Source organism: Malus domestica, chromosome 08, assembly GCF_042453785.1.
Source record: "Malus domestica chromosome 08, GDT2T_hap1".
NCBI classification, from domain to species: Eukaryota; Viridiplantae; Streptophyta; class Magnoliopsida; order Rosales; family Rosaceae; genus Malus; species Malus domestica.
Window position 1 is genome coordinate 28,952,528 of NC_091668.1, and position 16,224 is coordinate 28,968,751.

A 16,224-nucleotide genomic window follows, 5' to 3' on the forward strand; every position below is an offset into this window, starting at 1 on the left:
AAGATTGGTAATTTATGAATCGATGTATAAAACCATAAATCGGGCAGAAGAAAATGTTCAAGAAAATTCAAGAACCTGAGCAGAGCGATTCCAAAGACTTTGCACAACTTGTGTTTGTGGAAATGTCTCTGAGAGGACAATTGGATTAAAAAAAAAAAAAAAAAAGTTAACGGGTGAAACGGGTTGAAACGGGTGACCCGTTAGTTTAACGGGTTGAGTTCGGATGATCCATTAGCTTAACGGGTTGGGTTCAGATGACCCATTAAATTAACGGGTCAGATTCAATCCGACCCAAACCCAGTAAACCCGACCCGTTTACAGGTATACTAAGAAGGTACCAAAAGAAGAAAAGAAATCAACATTTCATTGTCCAAATGTAAACAAGCACCGAACTGGAGTCTTGTGGTCCGAAATTGAATGTGTATTTCTATTAAATATTAAATAAGGAAAATAATTAATTGTATATTATATATTCACAACAATCGCTATAAGCCTTTAAAATAAAATAAACCCCAATACCAAAAGCTTCAGCAATATTAGCTACACCTTTAATTAAAAATTGTACCAAGTTTTATTCCATTACAAGAATTCTTGGCCACAGATTTGGAGTGGACGGCTTAGATCACATGGTGGATATACCAGTAAAACCAATTGGAGGCCACACGATCTGGAGTGGACGGCTTAGATCACATGGTCCGGAGAGCGAGACCATTTCTCTTTTTGAATACAGAATCTTTCGCTAGTCCCTACCACTACTCGGAGGAGCGGGAGACGCAGTCCGAAATTTGAAAGAGAAGAGAGGGAAAGAAAGATGAGAGGCAGAAGCCGCGGCCGAGCAAGGGAGTCGTTCAACCCACGGCCACCACCAGCGACGCCGCTGGACCACTTCCGCCTCCAACGAGACTCCGATGCCAGCTTCGCAAGCAGCCGCCCTTCCTCGGTGGGCATGGGTCCCACCACCGCAGCCCTCGACCTGTACAAAGACCGCTCTTTCCAGCAGTCCACCGTCTCCGCCATCAATTCCTACCTTTCCTCCCACTCCCTCCAATTCTCCCTCAAATTCCCGATCCCCTCCGCCCGGGAAATCACCGAAACCCTGAAATTCCTCCTCGCCCGCCTCGACTACCCTTCGCCCAAGCTCGAGGACGACCTCCCCCTCCTCCTCAAGTTCCTGAAATGCCCCTTCAAGCCCAACAAGTCCTTGCTCCGAAACCCCACCGTCAACGCCCACCAGTGGCCCACTCTGCTCGCCGTCATCCACTGGGTCTTCCAGATTGTGCTCTACACCGACCATCTCGCCGCCGATTCCCGGGCCTTCGTCGAGAGCAATGCCATGTCCGAGTACGCCCTGGAGAGCTACTTGCATTATATACATGGCAACGACGACGCGGTGGAGGCCTTGGACCGGGATTTCTTGGACAAGTTGGATAGGGAGAAGGAGAATGCGGAGGAGAATGTCAGGGTTTTGGAGGCAACCGCTACGGAGCTGCAGGGGAGGGTGGAAACAATGCGGTCTGAGCCGTCCAGGAGGGAGGCGCTGGAGAAGGAGAGGGGTTTGTTGGAGGGGGATGTGGTCAAGTTTAATGAAATCATAGGGAATCTGGAGAAGAGTATCGCGAATTTGGAGGCGGTGTTGGAGGGGAGAGAGAAGGAATTGGAGGCCAAAGTGGTGGATAATAAGAGGATTTGCCAAGAGAATGCGGAGTTGAATAAGAGGGTGGAATTGCAGACCTTCAATGCCAGGGATGTGGATAGAATGAAGAGGGAGTTGCAGGCTGTGGAGAGGGATATTGGGGAAGCCGAGCTCGAAAGGAATGCGTGGGAGGAGAAGACTTGGGAAATCGATACCATGCTTAGCCATAAGTTTAAGGACCTTGAGGCTGTGGCCATGGACTGCAACCAGGCTATGAGGAGGTTTGTCCTGCCTGTCATATGGTCTTCTTTTCTTGCCAATTGATGTCTTAGATATAGAAATGTAATTTTTTTGTGTGATTGTTTTCAGGGTTGCATATCATTGACATCGACAGTGCATGACAATGATATGTTGATCCAATTTTGCGTCGAGCCAATTAACTCATTGTCATGGCTAGTGATTTGTTTGACGTTGTTTGCCTACTTGTTTATATTTGTTTGAATTGCTCGCTGTCTTATGACAGTTGACGGTACAAGTTTTGACAAATTTAATAATCTTTGTATGCATTGCAATTTCTCTCTTTCTTTGGTGGTAGCAGGTTGAAACTTGGTAATGGATTTCAGTATTTATTGAATGCTAAGGGATCGACGCCAGCTGAGATTATGGGGATTGACTACAAATCAACTTTAAAGCCTGTGCTTGACTCCTACTCAGAAGATATAAAGAAAAGCTCTGTGGAAAAACTGGAAGAGTTGATTTCCCTCCAGATACAGTCAAGTGAACTTTCTGCTCAGATTGAGGGCAAACGAAATTTTATAGCAACGCTTCAATCTCATATCAACGAAGTAAGTGGATCAAGATTAAGTCTTAGACATATTACTTTCTTTGTTGTGCATAGGAAGGGAATGAGTTATTTCGTTAATTTAACCTTATGAACTCGATAACTGGTGTATGTCTTACAAAGTACAATATCAACTGTAAAGGTAATTGATCATATGGTGTGACACTTGGAAATCACCCTTACTATTATAGCATCTTAGGGTGCGTTTGTTGCACCGGAATGTCTCGAACTGGACTAGCTTCAAGAACTAAGCTGGACTGGCTTAGATTAGACTAAACTGGATTAGCTTAGTTAAGCATTTGGTGCAATATCGAACTAAGAAACATTATAAAAAATTAAATTTCCTTTTTTTTTTTTTCCAAAAACAAAGAACTCTATCTGTCCTTCCATTTTCTTTGGTCAAACTATCTCTCGTCCTTTTTCTCCATCTCTTCCATTTTCCTCGTCCAACTCCTTTTTCCTTTTCTTCTCGATCACAAATATACACAGTTCACATGCAAACCAATTTTCCATCAGACCAAACAAAACCCATCACTTGCCTCATCAATCCAACAAAATTCTCAAACTTTCCCACCCTAAAATTTGACAATTCCATTCAAATTAAACAAAAGTTAGAGCTGAAAAATTGAGCAAAGAAAGAAAGAGAGAGAGAGAGAGGGGGAGGGAGAGTAAACGGATCACCAATAGTAGGAGGCGGCGACGCCGTATAGCTTGAGGACGAGCAGTAGCGTAAAGGAGAAGAGGAGGATGGGGGCCGCTAAGGCCTGCACGGACTTCAACACTCTCCGCTAGTTCATCATCACCGTAAAACGATGTCGTCCGCTGCGAAAGTCGAGACTTCAGATTGTGAGAAATCTCAGGAGGAGGTTGCTGTTTCAGTATGCGCCATTGAAACTAAAGAGGCAAGAAATATTCTTTCTCTCCTTCATCTTTTTCGTCGTTCGGGTTGACCCAGATGGCAAAAAATCCCAAATCACCGACCCAGATGCCAAAAGGGCGCTGGGTTTGCAGGACGATAGAGATCGGCGACAACCGTTTTTGGTTTGGTCACTGGAGAAGGGGGGTTGATGCTGCTCATGTGGGTTCGTAGGATGCTGCTCGCAGACGAGGGAGACGGGACTAGCAATCCCGTTGTTTTTGGGGGGCCTCGCTAAGACCTCCTAGTGAAGGATTTAGTCGAGGCAAGTCCTCCTTTGTCCTATTTAACTTGGTCCCGCCAGTGAACAAACACGGATTGCACTAACTTTTAACATAAGCCAGTCCAGTGCGAGCTGAAGAAGGCAAACAAACACCCCCTTAAGGTGTTTAAGGGTCAGACTTCGAAACTGTAGACCTGTTGTGATACATGACCTCAGTTTCTATAATTGGTTATCGCTCCAGTAAGGTTTGAACCTTGGGAAAGAAATACAATTTTACAAAGATTTTGTTTTGACTTTTATCTTTTACTTGTGTATAATTTACCCGTTAGGTGGAAGCTCAACTGAACCTGTTGAAGAAAGAGACACAGGAATACACTTCCAGATGTGCAGCCGAAGCTAGAAACTTGGTGGAAGATGTTGAACGGGAGACTCGTAACTTGGTTATTGTGGAAAGAGAAGCAGACGAGATTCTGAAGGTTTGTCTTTAACTTCTTTGTTGAATAATTAACTTCCAAGTTGTTTTTGTTGTTTCTACATTATGGTCATCAAATTATTATGCCATACGAAAATCCTTAACGAGGATTTTGTTAAGTTTGATATCATAACGAATCTCATTGTTCTTGCAGACCTCCAAACTGAAATTGCAGGATGCAATCAAACAAACTGAAGAAGAAACTCAGACGTGCGCTTATGGACTCATGGCGGTAATTGACTCAGTCTCGAAGTACAAAGAATATGTGCAGTCTAAGATTTTTGAAATGAAGAGAGATGTCTCAGAAACAGCTGTTGCTGCATCAGACACTCACAAAAGTTGCTTGCAATCGCAATTTGGTTTTCTGTCGGATGCAAACCAGCAATCGGAAACAGCACTCCAATAGGCCGTCATACTTGATTCCCTGCCTTGCTGCTTACCGGTTTTATACTCTCGTGCTGAAAGCACCGTGATTTCAACTGATGGGTAATTAACTGTCATCTGAATTTATCTTTTGATCTTTCTTTGTTACTGTTTTGATTAGTTCTACTAATCAGAAACGGGCTCGATGTGAATCCAACGAATCTCATATTCAATTGAGTTGTTTCCACCAGGAGGTTATTACAAAAGTTATGTACAGCAATTCAATAATCTGCTACAAAATGTGCTTGATCATCTTCTGTTCTAGTTACAATTAATTCCCCCCAGAAACAAGGTAGCTCCTGTAAAACAACTTGCCCTGTAAATATTCTACAAGTACCCGTGATATTGCTTGCAAACTTGTCGACTACCATACATCCGTTTCAAGCATTCAGGGTCAGTTTTGTCATCCGCAGTAGATGAGGACCAACCAGTTCAATGACTAATGTGGACAACGGATAGAAGGTTGTGCACACAGTTCATCTCCTTGGCCGAGTTTCTCTGGTCCGTCGAGTCCCTAATACTGTGGACGGACACAAGGACCAAGAGATGCTTTGTTTGATTAGCAAGCCATTTGCGTCATCGTGAAAATATTGGAAGCATATCCCCTTCCCCAAACCACGTTCGTGGAAGCTAATGTTCTACCAAGGATTGACGACGTATATAGAATCAAACGCTAAGCACATATGAAGGGCAGTAGCTTGCAGTACCAGTACCTCTAATATTACTTTACGATATCAATGAAGGTTGGTTGACCAAAGCATTCACGAACGTAAACTGTTGCAATGAGGCGAAGCTGGGACAGGGGAAGCGTGGAGTGGCTTTTTCACAAACGGATGGTTCAATAGCTGAGCCGCAGTAGGTCGACTATTAGGGTTAACTTGCAAACATTTCAGAATGAAATCCCGTGCATCTCTTGATAAGGTATCAGGAACTGGAGGAGGTTCACCCTGGCCAATCTGAAATAAAGCTTGCATCTGCCAATCAACACAAACAAGACAATGATTTTTCTCAGATTCTTAAATGACTCCACAGGGGACAATCTAGTGATCTACCACGTCTTTCATATGTCTTAGCCTTCTCGCATGAGTGACGGTCCAAATTGATTAAGAATACTAAGGTTACCCTAATCTTCACTGATGTCTGAGAAGAAATTGCCGGATTCAGGTTTTACAAGGGGTAAACACTTGATTAAGGAATTTAGGAATGGGCATAAAGGAAACTGGGACTTCTAAGAGCTTTCAGAGCTAAGATGTCATTGATGGTAATTGAGTTACGTGGAAGAGTAAATAACATATTGTTAATAAGTAGCACAAAGGCCGAGTACAAGTAAGATGATCCGGGTAAAATCACACGGTGGGGGATGTGTGGCATGAGGTTGGCTCCTACATCCAATGATCTAGGTCAAAATGTAATGTGGGCATATTGTTATGCATTTCTTATACTAAGGAAAAAGTAAAAGATTAGCATTCAATGTGCAGAAATGTTGAACATACGCCTTCCAGGTGAGAGTATGGAGGCTGGCGGGTTAACATCTCTAACACAGCGCATCCAAGGCTCCATATATCAGCTGCAAGCCCATAGCCACGATTCCTTAGATTAACAACCTACAATTTTACAGCTTACTGGTCAACAGGTTAACTCAAAATCCATGAAACAGATAAGCATGCTCGGAGCAACTAATTCCCAATTATACCATTGCAACAGAAAATTGATCTATGGATGAGAACAGAAAAACAAAATGTAAAGATGTCATTAAGTTTTCTATTGCAAGGTAAATGATGAAAATTAAGTTTTGTACGTCAAAGAGTAACGGGACAATAACAGTTAAATCCTAATTTCAATTCGGGAGATCCTAGTCATAAAATAAAATCCAGTACAACAATAGAAGTTACACTAACTACATGGATAATCACAACTAGATGAATTACTCTACATCATACTAATTTTACTATGTCAAGGCGTCTGTTGAAATACCAATCTGATGTGTACAAACACTTATTTATCGTAAAGAGAGGAGGCAAACCTCAGGGGCCATCCAATAAGCAGTCCCTTTGCAAGACTTCACGTCATTAAATTTGGTTGCCTAGAAAAACAGAAGGCCAATGTGGAATGATTCAGCATTAGAAATTCTATGAATTTATATTTCAATAAAACAGAAGTTCTATGAAATGAACATGAGAGAGAGGTTAGTATTGGGAATTATACCTTGGCTAACCCAAAGTCAGCAAGTTTCACAGATCCACTTGCATCCACCAATATATTAGCACATTTGATATCCCTGGAAAAAAAAAATCTTATAAATATAGACGATAGAAGCAAATTTTAAACTTCTACAAGTTCAATATCAATATAGGGAACATATAGTCTAGAAAGCAGAAAAATATGTCCAAGGGAATTATACAAATGTAGGTTAAATGAGGATTGTTTGGTTTGTTATTTTTTACGTATTTGTGTCTTATCTCTAAATGGGCATTTATGTTGTATGTAATTACAGACAAATATGTTTTCCTATCACTCTATTCCTTGTAACTTTTGGTGTGTATTGATACACATAAAATGTTTCACATTATATGATGGGAGAGATTTTAATTCATTCTCACCAAAAGTGACAAGATACAAAATTGGGTATACCTACATATTTAATGTTGCTCTCATAATTTTGTGTTAAAGAAGACAGTTATATTCTAGGAGATGGATCCGATTATTTGTATGCGAAGATTTTAGGGCGTAATTCAGTTCCAACTAATTGCATAATCTTGTAGGGTATGTTTGGGTGAGGAACTTCCAAATTTCAAGGGCTTTAGCAATAGCGATGACAACATGGATCACAGAAAGTTAGATAAGAGGAATTAGAAAATGCACCTCATGATCATTACAAAGGTATGTGATAGGGACTTGTAAATGACTCCTTCCAAGTAGTCAATTGCAAGTTCCTCTATCATGCCTTCTGTAATGTATTTCTACTTCCTTCTACAAAACATTTTGTGATCCATTTCTTCATCATTTTGCCTAAATGCCTTGGAATTTGGAAGGCCCTCACCCAAACATAGGGTACCTAATGATACAAACCCATTTCCCAAACCCTCCCTTATATTTTGGTCTACTGCTTGTTCACAGTTTTGTCTACTAAGATTCGTATAGGTCAATGGTTCAATCCCTTCCAATGTAACCAAAAAAGACAAGAAAGAAAGTTCACAATACAAAAATTCCAGTACCAAAGTATATTACCTGTGAACCACCTTACGATCATGAAGATATGTCAACCCGCTTAAAATCTGCCATGTAAACACAGAGACTTGAGAATCCCTCAAGAGATACTTTTGATATAGATTTGCAAGTGAGCCTTTTGTTACAAGCTCAAGGAAGATATAGAGCTTAGTTTCGTCCTGTAATAAGATTACAATGAACAATTAGTGTACAAGTCAGGAGAATTCAATAATATATTAAATTAACATTGAAATACAGCGAGCTACGTTATCTTATGATTGCAGCTTGAGTAGTTGCATTGCTGAAGCATTTGTTAGATTGATCATTTTATGGTTCTACAAATACATGTACATACATACACACATACAAGTACAAATACCCATGCACTAACTACAACAACAAGAACACATGCAAAACGAATAGATAAATCTTCCCCAATAAGTAGAAAGTTGTAATTCCCACTAAACAAACTGGCAGGAACCAAATAGAAATGCAAACCAAGAAAGAAAGAAGCATACCTTGTCCGTGCCCAGATATTGAACTATGTTGTCATGTTCAAACTGACTTAAAAGATGAATCTCCTGTACAACAATAATCGTATTAGAAGGAAGAAGGTTAAGGGTTCCAGGAAACAAATAGCATCTACTAAGTAAGGAAAAAAAGTTATGCAGCTGAATGAAGTTTCAATCATTTAATAATGCCATTAGATGTTCTTTTTTGAAAAACAAAATAATGCCATTAGATAGTAATTTGCAGCTGAACTAAGAAAAAGCAGAACAAGACTGCTTCTTTCGACCTGCTCAAGTTGGATTATGCTCTGCTTCCCCTGGCTCCCCTGATCCAGTAAAGAAACCTCCTTTACAGCAAAAAAGAATCCATCACTGCAAAAGAACAATTGCAGCATCACATAAACAGAGAGAGACCAACCCAGTTTAATGCAATCCCAAGTTCACCTTCTCCATCCTTTTTCTAACTTTACAATTTCTTGCTAAGAAAATTCTAAACGCTTTGAGTGGAAACGCCTAAAGTAGAATGGAATGCACAGCATGAAAAATAAAAGTAGGATAAAATGGCAAGTCAATTGGGAAATGCTAAAGGAAAATGCTAGGGATAAAGGTTTTCGAGACTACCTCAAAGGTTTTACGGGTACATTATGCAAAAGATTAAAAACAAACAAGTGTGTAAATGGATAGCAGTACAAGAAACTATACAATTAGAAATGAGAATCTTTTAACCATGAATGGTGGTCCCCCTTGTTATGAAAGTGGTGGTAGTCTTGATATCCTATGTTTCTATTCGTTAGCGCTAAGTTCTTCATCGAATTCCCAGTCTCCTACCAAAGTAGAGTTATTTCTTTTTCATTTTTGTTTCAAATTCAAAGTAATCTTGTTCAGATTGGGTTTAAATCAAACAAAGTGCTAATCACCAACAACAAGGCAGGAACAAAAATTGATAAAGTTTTGGTAGCTAGAGTAAATATTAAAAAAGATTTTGGACAAATGGAGGTGGAAGATGATCACTTACTCAGTAAAGCCTTCATACACAGTCCCATAAGAACCACTTCCCAAAAGCTGACCCTTTTGCCACGATGACGAAACACTCCGCCTGAATTTCCCATTCGGAGAAAAAATACTATGGATTGGCTCCGGGTTCAATCTTACAATGCCAACAAAACCAACACTGTCATCTGCATTTTGATCATCATTACTGTCATTGGATGGAGATGAGTTACACTCGTCATTTGCTTCGTTTACCGCTTCCCTCTCGCCATTTGCTTTAACTGCAAGCTCCTCTTCATCCAAGCTCATATCGCCAACGCAAATCGGCGAATTTACACCAATGTGGTCCTCCAGGGGGGGAAATGATTTCAATACAACCGGAGGCGGGCGGGGACCTTTAATTCCTCCACCAGCACCGCCATTTTTCACATTTCCCCCAAATTCCGCCAAACTCGAAGCCTTAATTTCACTATCGAGCTGCCTAACCCTAGCTTCGGATTTCTTCTCCAAAACGTCAACGTTTGCTCTGTCTCGCAACTGAGGATGACGATTCTGATCGCGGAGGCGAGAGCGAGGGGTCATGCGGGCCCGCTGGGCCTCCCACGCTGCGATTGGGATGGCGAAGTCTTCGGGGCCGGAAAGGCCAAGGCTGCGGCAGATGAGGTCGAATTCACCGTCGATGCCACTGACACGGAAGCTGGTTCGGTCGGAGAGAGGGGACTGACGGCCGTGCGAGGAGGAGTAGGAAGGAGAATAAGAGGAAGGGGAGAAGGTAGAGGCGTCGTAGTCGATGTTCTTGCTGGCGTTTCGGCGTTCGAGTTTGGGTTTCGGACGTTTGGATTGCTTGGCGGCGTCCATGATTTGCTGCCGATGCTGCTTCTTCTTCTTCGTCAAGTATAGTATGGTATGCTATGCAGCATCAAAGTCTCAAGTTGGAAGCTTGGAGGGTTGGAAGTGTGGCAGCCATTGACGGTTGCTTTGTTTTCTAGCTTCTGCTGTCGAGTGGCGCTCTAACGCGGTTCTGGATTATTTCAATTTCAATCAGAGAGCGAGAGAGAAAGATCTGAAACGCTGACACTTGGCGGTACCTTTGACGCCTTCTTGTGGAGGACGTCAAATGAAATGGTATCACCGTCACGTGGGATCTGTATTCAATAATACATTATCAACTCCAAGTTTTTTTTTCTACACATAATATGTTATTGGATTGGAATGTTATATGGCGGTGAACTCGTTCTATGTAAGTTACACTTCTAGTTGTGGTGCTAAGTTTTGTCGGTTTATCCATTAAGATGGAGTGTATTTGTGAGTAATAGATACGATAAATTGCTTAAGGTCTCGTTTGGTACGTCAAATTGTATTGGCTGTTTTTGTCAAATGGACTAATCTATCCATAGAATAGTATTGACTATATAATCAGACGTTTAGTTCAATATCAAACTAAAAATCGACTATTTTATATTCTTACTATTGTACCTAATAAAAGGGATGTCAATTAAAACATCAAAAATAAAAAATTATGGGCATTACAAAAAGTTTTACTATTCTTCTCTTTCCTCTCATCAAATAGAAAAAAGGGGATTTTAAGAGTCTTGCTTGTCATTTGGACTTTGGCATTTATTTTTCCTATTTTGTCATTTATTTAGGGACTGCATTTCAAAAATCTTTATATATTTTTTTTAATGTATTTTTCTTTCAAAATGTATATAAATTTTAGAGTGTAAAATAAAATATTTGAAGTGTTATAACAATTTCCTTTATTTTAACCAAATTACTTAAAATAATATACAAATAAAATAAATTGAAACCCTTCCTCTTGCCCAGATTTCTCCACTGCACCATCCCCTCACCACTCTCTCCCCTGTCCTGTCATGCCGTCTCTTCTGTCTCTCGAATATACCGGTTTGGTACAATCTTCAAAAATAGATGTTTTGCAATTTTTTTTTTAACAAATAATAGTATATATGCTAACGAAATGCAAGAGTGGACTAGCATAAGCAATAAGCTTATCATAATAATATGGTTCAACTTCGCCTTAGGAATAAGCTTACCATAATAATATGAAATCTATCTACCTTTTTTAGAATATGGATCCTTGTCGGATCCTCTCTGTGAAAATTTGAGAATCCGTAAATCATATTAGTTTATCGTACATCATTCAATCAGAAATTATTTTAAATACTTTTTAATTAAAATTAAATACAAACAATACCTGACAAAAATTAACTTCACAATGTACAATTAACAGACACGATTTACAAATTTTCATGATCCTCACAAGGACCCGAAGAGGATCCTGTCGGCTTTTTTTATTCTTGTTTCAATGATACGTAACCTTATTTTTCTCTTGTCATTTGTTGTATAAGCATCATGCTTGACCCAGCAAAAACAAAGTAAGCCTCATGCTCGTGAAGTGTTCCCACACCTAAAAGGGTAAGACTAATTCTCGATGGGCCCGAAAAGACTTAAAATCATTTCAACTCTGACCACATTCAAATAACACCGTGTTTGAAGTTAATTGTAACCTTATACAAAATCTTTAAAATATTTTAACATCATTCATTTACTTATTATTCATTTCAACTAACCACAAAATCCAAGCGGCAAAATTTAATTTACTCCTTTTTTTATGGGCCTTTTTCTTCTTTTGGAATCAATTTTCCACTCAGAGTGAGATGTTAACATCAAAAGAAGAAAAATGCAGTAACATAACACCAAGACTGCATACTCAGTAACCATTGAAAGAACAAAAACAAGTAGACAAATACGAAACGACGAGTATACGCTTCCAATCTAGTAACATTCTGCTCTTATAATGGGTTATAACCTGTTAGAAAATTGACTTCTTTCTTCTACAACAGATGCCTCCGGTGGACCTCACACGATATTTCTACTCCCTGTGAAGAAAATATTTGGGAAATGAATCAGTTAACAAACAGAATAAGCTGCAATTATCCATCCGCAAGGGGCGGGATGGAGGGTTATAATTGCATTTGATCTTCATGCTATCAAAGAAAATATGCCTCCCAACAGTTGAAACGTTCAATGCTGAATTAAAAAGACCGTCTAGATAGTTAACTGTCGAATCATGATTGATACATACAATATGAGAAATTAACATCTCTGCTTAGATATCAACCAATGAAAAGTCTAAGACAAAAGGAAACGCAAACAAATTATGAATACTACTGATACAAACCATTTTTAGATCAACCAAGGTGAACGGTATTATATTGTTTTGACAGTTATCCCTTTTTCATAAGAACTTCAGATGGTTATCCTATGTTTAATGAAAAGTGAAATGATCATATCATGTTCCCTGGTATAGCTTTAAGCCGTCTTTAAGCATTACTGGCTTATGAAAATAAATCTATTTAACTCCAACATGAGAATGCTCATAATCACAACTAAGTGAAGGCTCCTGCCAACATGCGGTATTGGGGAAGCAAGATGTACAGACACTCCTATTTCCAAGAGGCTGTGATGTAGGACAGAGAAGTGCAGTGGATCTTAGATTGTTTAGCGAATCAGGTCATTGGTGCAAGCCATCCCATTCCACAAAGGCTTAACTTCACATTGCTCACAAATTCACCTTCAAAATCTTTTTTTTCCTGCCTGCATATAGCCCGGAAAGCACACTTGAATCATAAAATAATGACTGGTTGTTGGCGGGTACCATGATCCCCAATACACTCGCAACTAGGCAATCAATCTCAGTTTAGCATGTCCTGGTTCTTTCAAAGGTAAGAGAGAAACCGACTTAAGATAAGACTTAAGACCAAGTAAATGATCTCTCATGGCAATAGAGGTCTTATTCACATAAAAGCCAAGAAGGGATTCCATAATAGCTGTCGTGATTGTGATCAAAACAAGATTCCAGTACGTTTGTATTCAAAAAGGAAACTCCGAAACACCTAATAAATTGCATTTTTCGTCTTTACAGTACATAAAAAAACAATACTGGAATTTCCCATTTCTGCAACTTAAGGTAAACAGAACGTCACCATTCTTAAGGGTTGTGCAATCAATAGCACAAAGGTAATCTGAAAATCATGACTAGAATATGATAACCAAAATAACACCCTGCTAACAATGATGAAATAGTTGATGTGATCGGTTAAACCTGGCTCCAAAATTGCTCTAGCAGCAATCTCATTGATTTGACACTAGAAGTTTAATAACCTAGCCATTGGAGGTAATTCAATAACGTTAAATAATGGACTGCCAAAACTGCTAGACATTCGCCTAATGTTGTAGAGATAAATATACCAATTCGAAGCATCCTTCATAACCAATTTTTTTTAATCACACCAAAACAAGTTACTAAGCTTAACCAAGCACGCTGCACAACACCGAGTACTTGACCTAGTAGTTTAAGTGTGGTTCATCCAAGTAAGGAAAACTAGCTTCAGCATTCTGCCAAGCGTAAGCGTGGTTCCTACGTACCTAAGTTTGCTAAACTATCAATAATCACTAGATTACACAGTAGAATAAAAATTTTACTTAATATCTTTTCATATTTGCAGAAACTAGCAATCATATTCAAACCATTTACAGAGAGGGAAAGGGGCAAGGATCATACCACTTGATGAGCCAGCCAAACAGAAAATGCTGCATAATCGGAACCTTCCCCAACACCTCAGCCTTATACATCTTAAGCAACCCACTATTCACTTTGTTCCAATTAGGCACTCCACTGATATCATCCAACAATGGCGAGTGCTCCGAAAATGGACCCTTCTTCACCTTCTTCACAAACTGAATGCACGAGAGATACAAATATTCTTTCGAAAAATTCTCCACGATATCATCATTGTGAACTGACTTAGGCTTCATATACTTATGCTCGATCAACTGCGACGCCCCGAAAATAAACGGCAGGAAATGGTAGTCATCGAGGCCCCAAACACCGTGAGACCCTGCCGGCTCCAGGCAATACACCAACTGCAGCTTCCTCATCAAGTCCAAGTACTTGACGAAAACTCGAGCCACGACGGCCGGATAATCTTCTTCTTTGATCACCCCCATTCTCGCCAGGCAGTAGAGCCAAGCAGCGAAGTTGGTCTCGTGCCCTGTACCGTAATCAATCCGGCTCGGGTTCCCGAAGCTATCAGTGAAATACGGAACGATCTCGATGGTAGAAGGGTGGAGATGCTCGGGGAGGAACTGCAGCATGAGGGAGTGGCTGGTTTCGAACAATCGCTCGTGCCAGGAGCGGAATGAAACGTTGCCGTATCGGGCGGCTTGCTGGGTGGGTGGGATTTCGTCGACCCATTGAATTAGGGTCTCTAGAATGGAGATGATGGTGTTGACGGTGTCGGATTGGTGACAGGGGTCGGAGATTTTCTTGGCGCGGATGGACTCAGAGAGGGCGGCGACGAATCCGACAAAGTGTTTGCCGGAGAATGATTCGTGGAAGCGGCGGAGGTCGTCGGGGGACTGGATGACTTTGGAGGGGGATTGGAAGTGGAAGGGAGGGGAGATTTGGGGGACAGAGAGGGGTTGGGGTACAGGGGTGAGGATGATGGCCTGTTGGGAGTTAGAGTTTGGAGGGAGGTTGATGGCGGGAGCTCGGATTGGGCGGTAGTTTGGGGGAGGGGAGATGTCGGAGAAGGAGGGTGGGGGAGAGGCCATGGGGGTTGGGGCTCCGCATTTGCAGCAGGTTGGGGTGGAAATGGCGGTGGCGGTGGTGGTGATGGAAGTTGGTGGAGATTCTGGGGACTTGGGGTTTTGGTGGTGGTGCTCCGATTTGCAGGAAGTTTGTAGGGGTTCCATTTTTGGAGAAATTGGAGGGAGAAAAGAGTGGCAAATTTACAGGGAGGGAGGAGCGACGAGGTTCCTGGACACTATGGGAGGGTGGTGATGATGGGCTGGGATCAAATTGCAAATGGGTTTCTTTCTTAAGCCCAATATGATTGTCCTTTGTTCTTAAGCCCAATTCCAATTGGATAATCAATTTCTTTTGTTTCTTGTTAAGTGACTTGCAGGCAAAACAATTTTCGGGTCGGTTCGAGACCTTTTGGGTTGGAGTAGTACAAGATACGGGTCAATTCCAACAAACAAAAATTAAAAAAATAAAATGTTTTCAAAATTTGGAAAAGAAGAATTAAAGTTGGGAAATATCTCATTATTTAAGCCATGGGATGACTTCTATTGTAATCATCTTTTCAATCAATTAATCAGATTATCCTTTGAGATTTCTATCAAATTGGTGGATTCCATAATTTTATTCTTCAATGATTTTTGCTTGTAATCCTTACTAGCTTCATGCTACGTCAACGGTTGGAAATCACTCGGCCTATAAAGTCTTATTGGTTTAGAGGAAGTCCACTCATCTCAATTGCTCAAGCATTTGAGTGATTGAATCCCTCAAACTCACAAAATCCTCTCCACTCTCCACCTTAAACCCAATCAGTTGGGCTACAGTGGAAGGAAGAAGGATTCAACTACTCAATCGGGCCACAATAGCCTAACCCAACACCTAAGGTCATGTGACGTCTCACCCACATTAAAAAAATTTTGCGTCGCACATACGCATGACCGCAACTGGTCTGATAAAATGCAGGTAGTGGGGCCCACACTATAGGCTGTCAAGATTGATGCGAATATGAGCTGTTGGATTTTGCAAATCCGCTGGTCCGTGTTTAGTCCTAATTTTCAAAAATAAAAAATAAATATCTGAAAAAGACTTGTTGTGCCACATTTTGTCCACATGGCACAACTTGGACACTTGGATTGCAAAAAAAAATAAAAATATTATCCAATGGCCCATATTAAATTTGTTATTAAAAATATTTAAAAATTATAAATACAGAAAGGAAAAAAAATGAAAAGAATATGAACCATGGCATGACTGGAACTAGATTGTAATTTCAAATAATAACAATTGACGTGACAAGATTGGTTAAAAGTCTTATTCGAAATTAAACATAAAATTTATTTAAATTTTTAGTATCAATTGCCCAAACAATTCATTTACGGGGTAAGGATGTACTAGGACAATTATTATT

At 40.3% G+C, this 16,224-nt stretch overlaps 3 protein-coding genes across 5 annotated transcripts; 1 reads left to right on the forward strand and 2 right to left on the reverse strand.

Annotated features, from left to right (window-relative positions):
- The first annotated feature begins 497 nt into the window (after window positions 1-497).
- Window positions 498-4,760, forward strand: LOC103428930 (kinetochore protein NDC80 homolog). The gene is made up of 4 exons (XM_008367065.4): window positions 498-1,914; window positions 2,232-2,478; window positions 3,943-4,089; window positions 4,240-4,760. The coding sequence occupies exons 1-4, from the start codon at window positions 812-814 to the stop codon at window positions 4,489-4,491; spliced, it is 1,749 nt and encodes a 582-aa protein (XP_008365287.3). The 5' UTR covers window positions 498-811; the 3' UTR covers window positions 4,492-4,760.
- On the reverse strand, window positions 4,657-10,303 carry LOC103428929 (mitogen-activated protein kinase kinase kinase 1-like). 2 transcript variants are annotated; one of them, XM_070826081.1, is made up of 9 exons: window positions 9,240-10,303; window positions 8,512-8,596; window positions 8,234-8,296; window positions 7,737-7,894; window positions 6,714-6,786; window positions 6,532-6,591; window positions 6,002-6,112; window positions 5,234-5,482; window positions 5,019-5,146 (listed from the first exon to the last, which is right to left on the reverse strand). In XM_070826081.1, the coding sequence occupies exons 1-8, from the start codon at window positions 10,070-10,072 to the stop codon at window positions 5,270-5,272; spliced, it is 1,596 nt and encodes a 531-aa protein (XP_070682182.1). In that variant the 5' UTR covers window positions 10,073-10,303; the 3' UTR covers window positions 5,019-5,146; window positions 5,234-5,269. The 2 variants fall into 2 exon arrangements, with proteins under 2 accessions (XP_008365286.4, XP_070682182.1); XM_008367064.4 differs by having other exon boundaries at window positions 4,657-5,482.
- Window positions 10,304-11,923: 1,620 nt separating this feature from the next.
- On the reverse strand, window positions 11,924-15,053 carry LOC103421372 (uncharacterized). Of its 2 annotated transcripts, none has more exons than XM_070826077.1 (2): window positions 13,797-15,052; window positions 11,924-12,111 (listed from the first exon to the last, which is right to left on the reverse strand). In XM_070826077.1, exons 1-2 carry the CDS (start codon window positions 14,987-14,989, stop codon window positions 12,105-12,107), a joined length of 1,200 nt encoding a protein of 399 aa, XP_070682178.1. In that variant the 5' UTR covers window positions 14,990-15,052; the 3' UTR covers window positions 11,924-12,104. The 2 variants fall into 2 exon arrangements, with proteins under 2 accessions (XP_070682178.1, XP_028962256.2); XM_029106423.2 differs by lacking the exon at window positions 11,924-12,111 and adding an exon at window positions 12,391-12,825 and having other exon boundaries at window positions 13,797-15,053.
- Window positions 15,054-16,224: the final 1,171 nt, after the last annotated feature.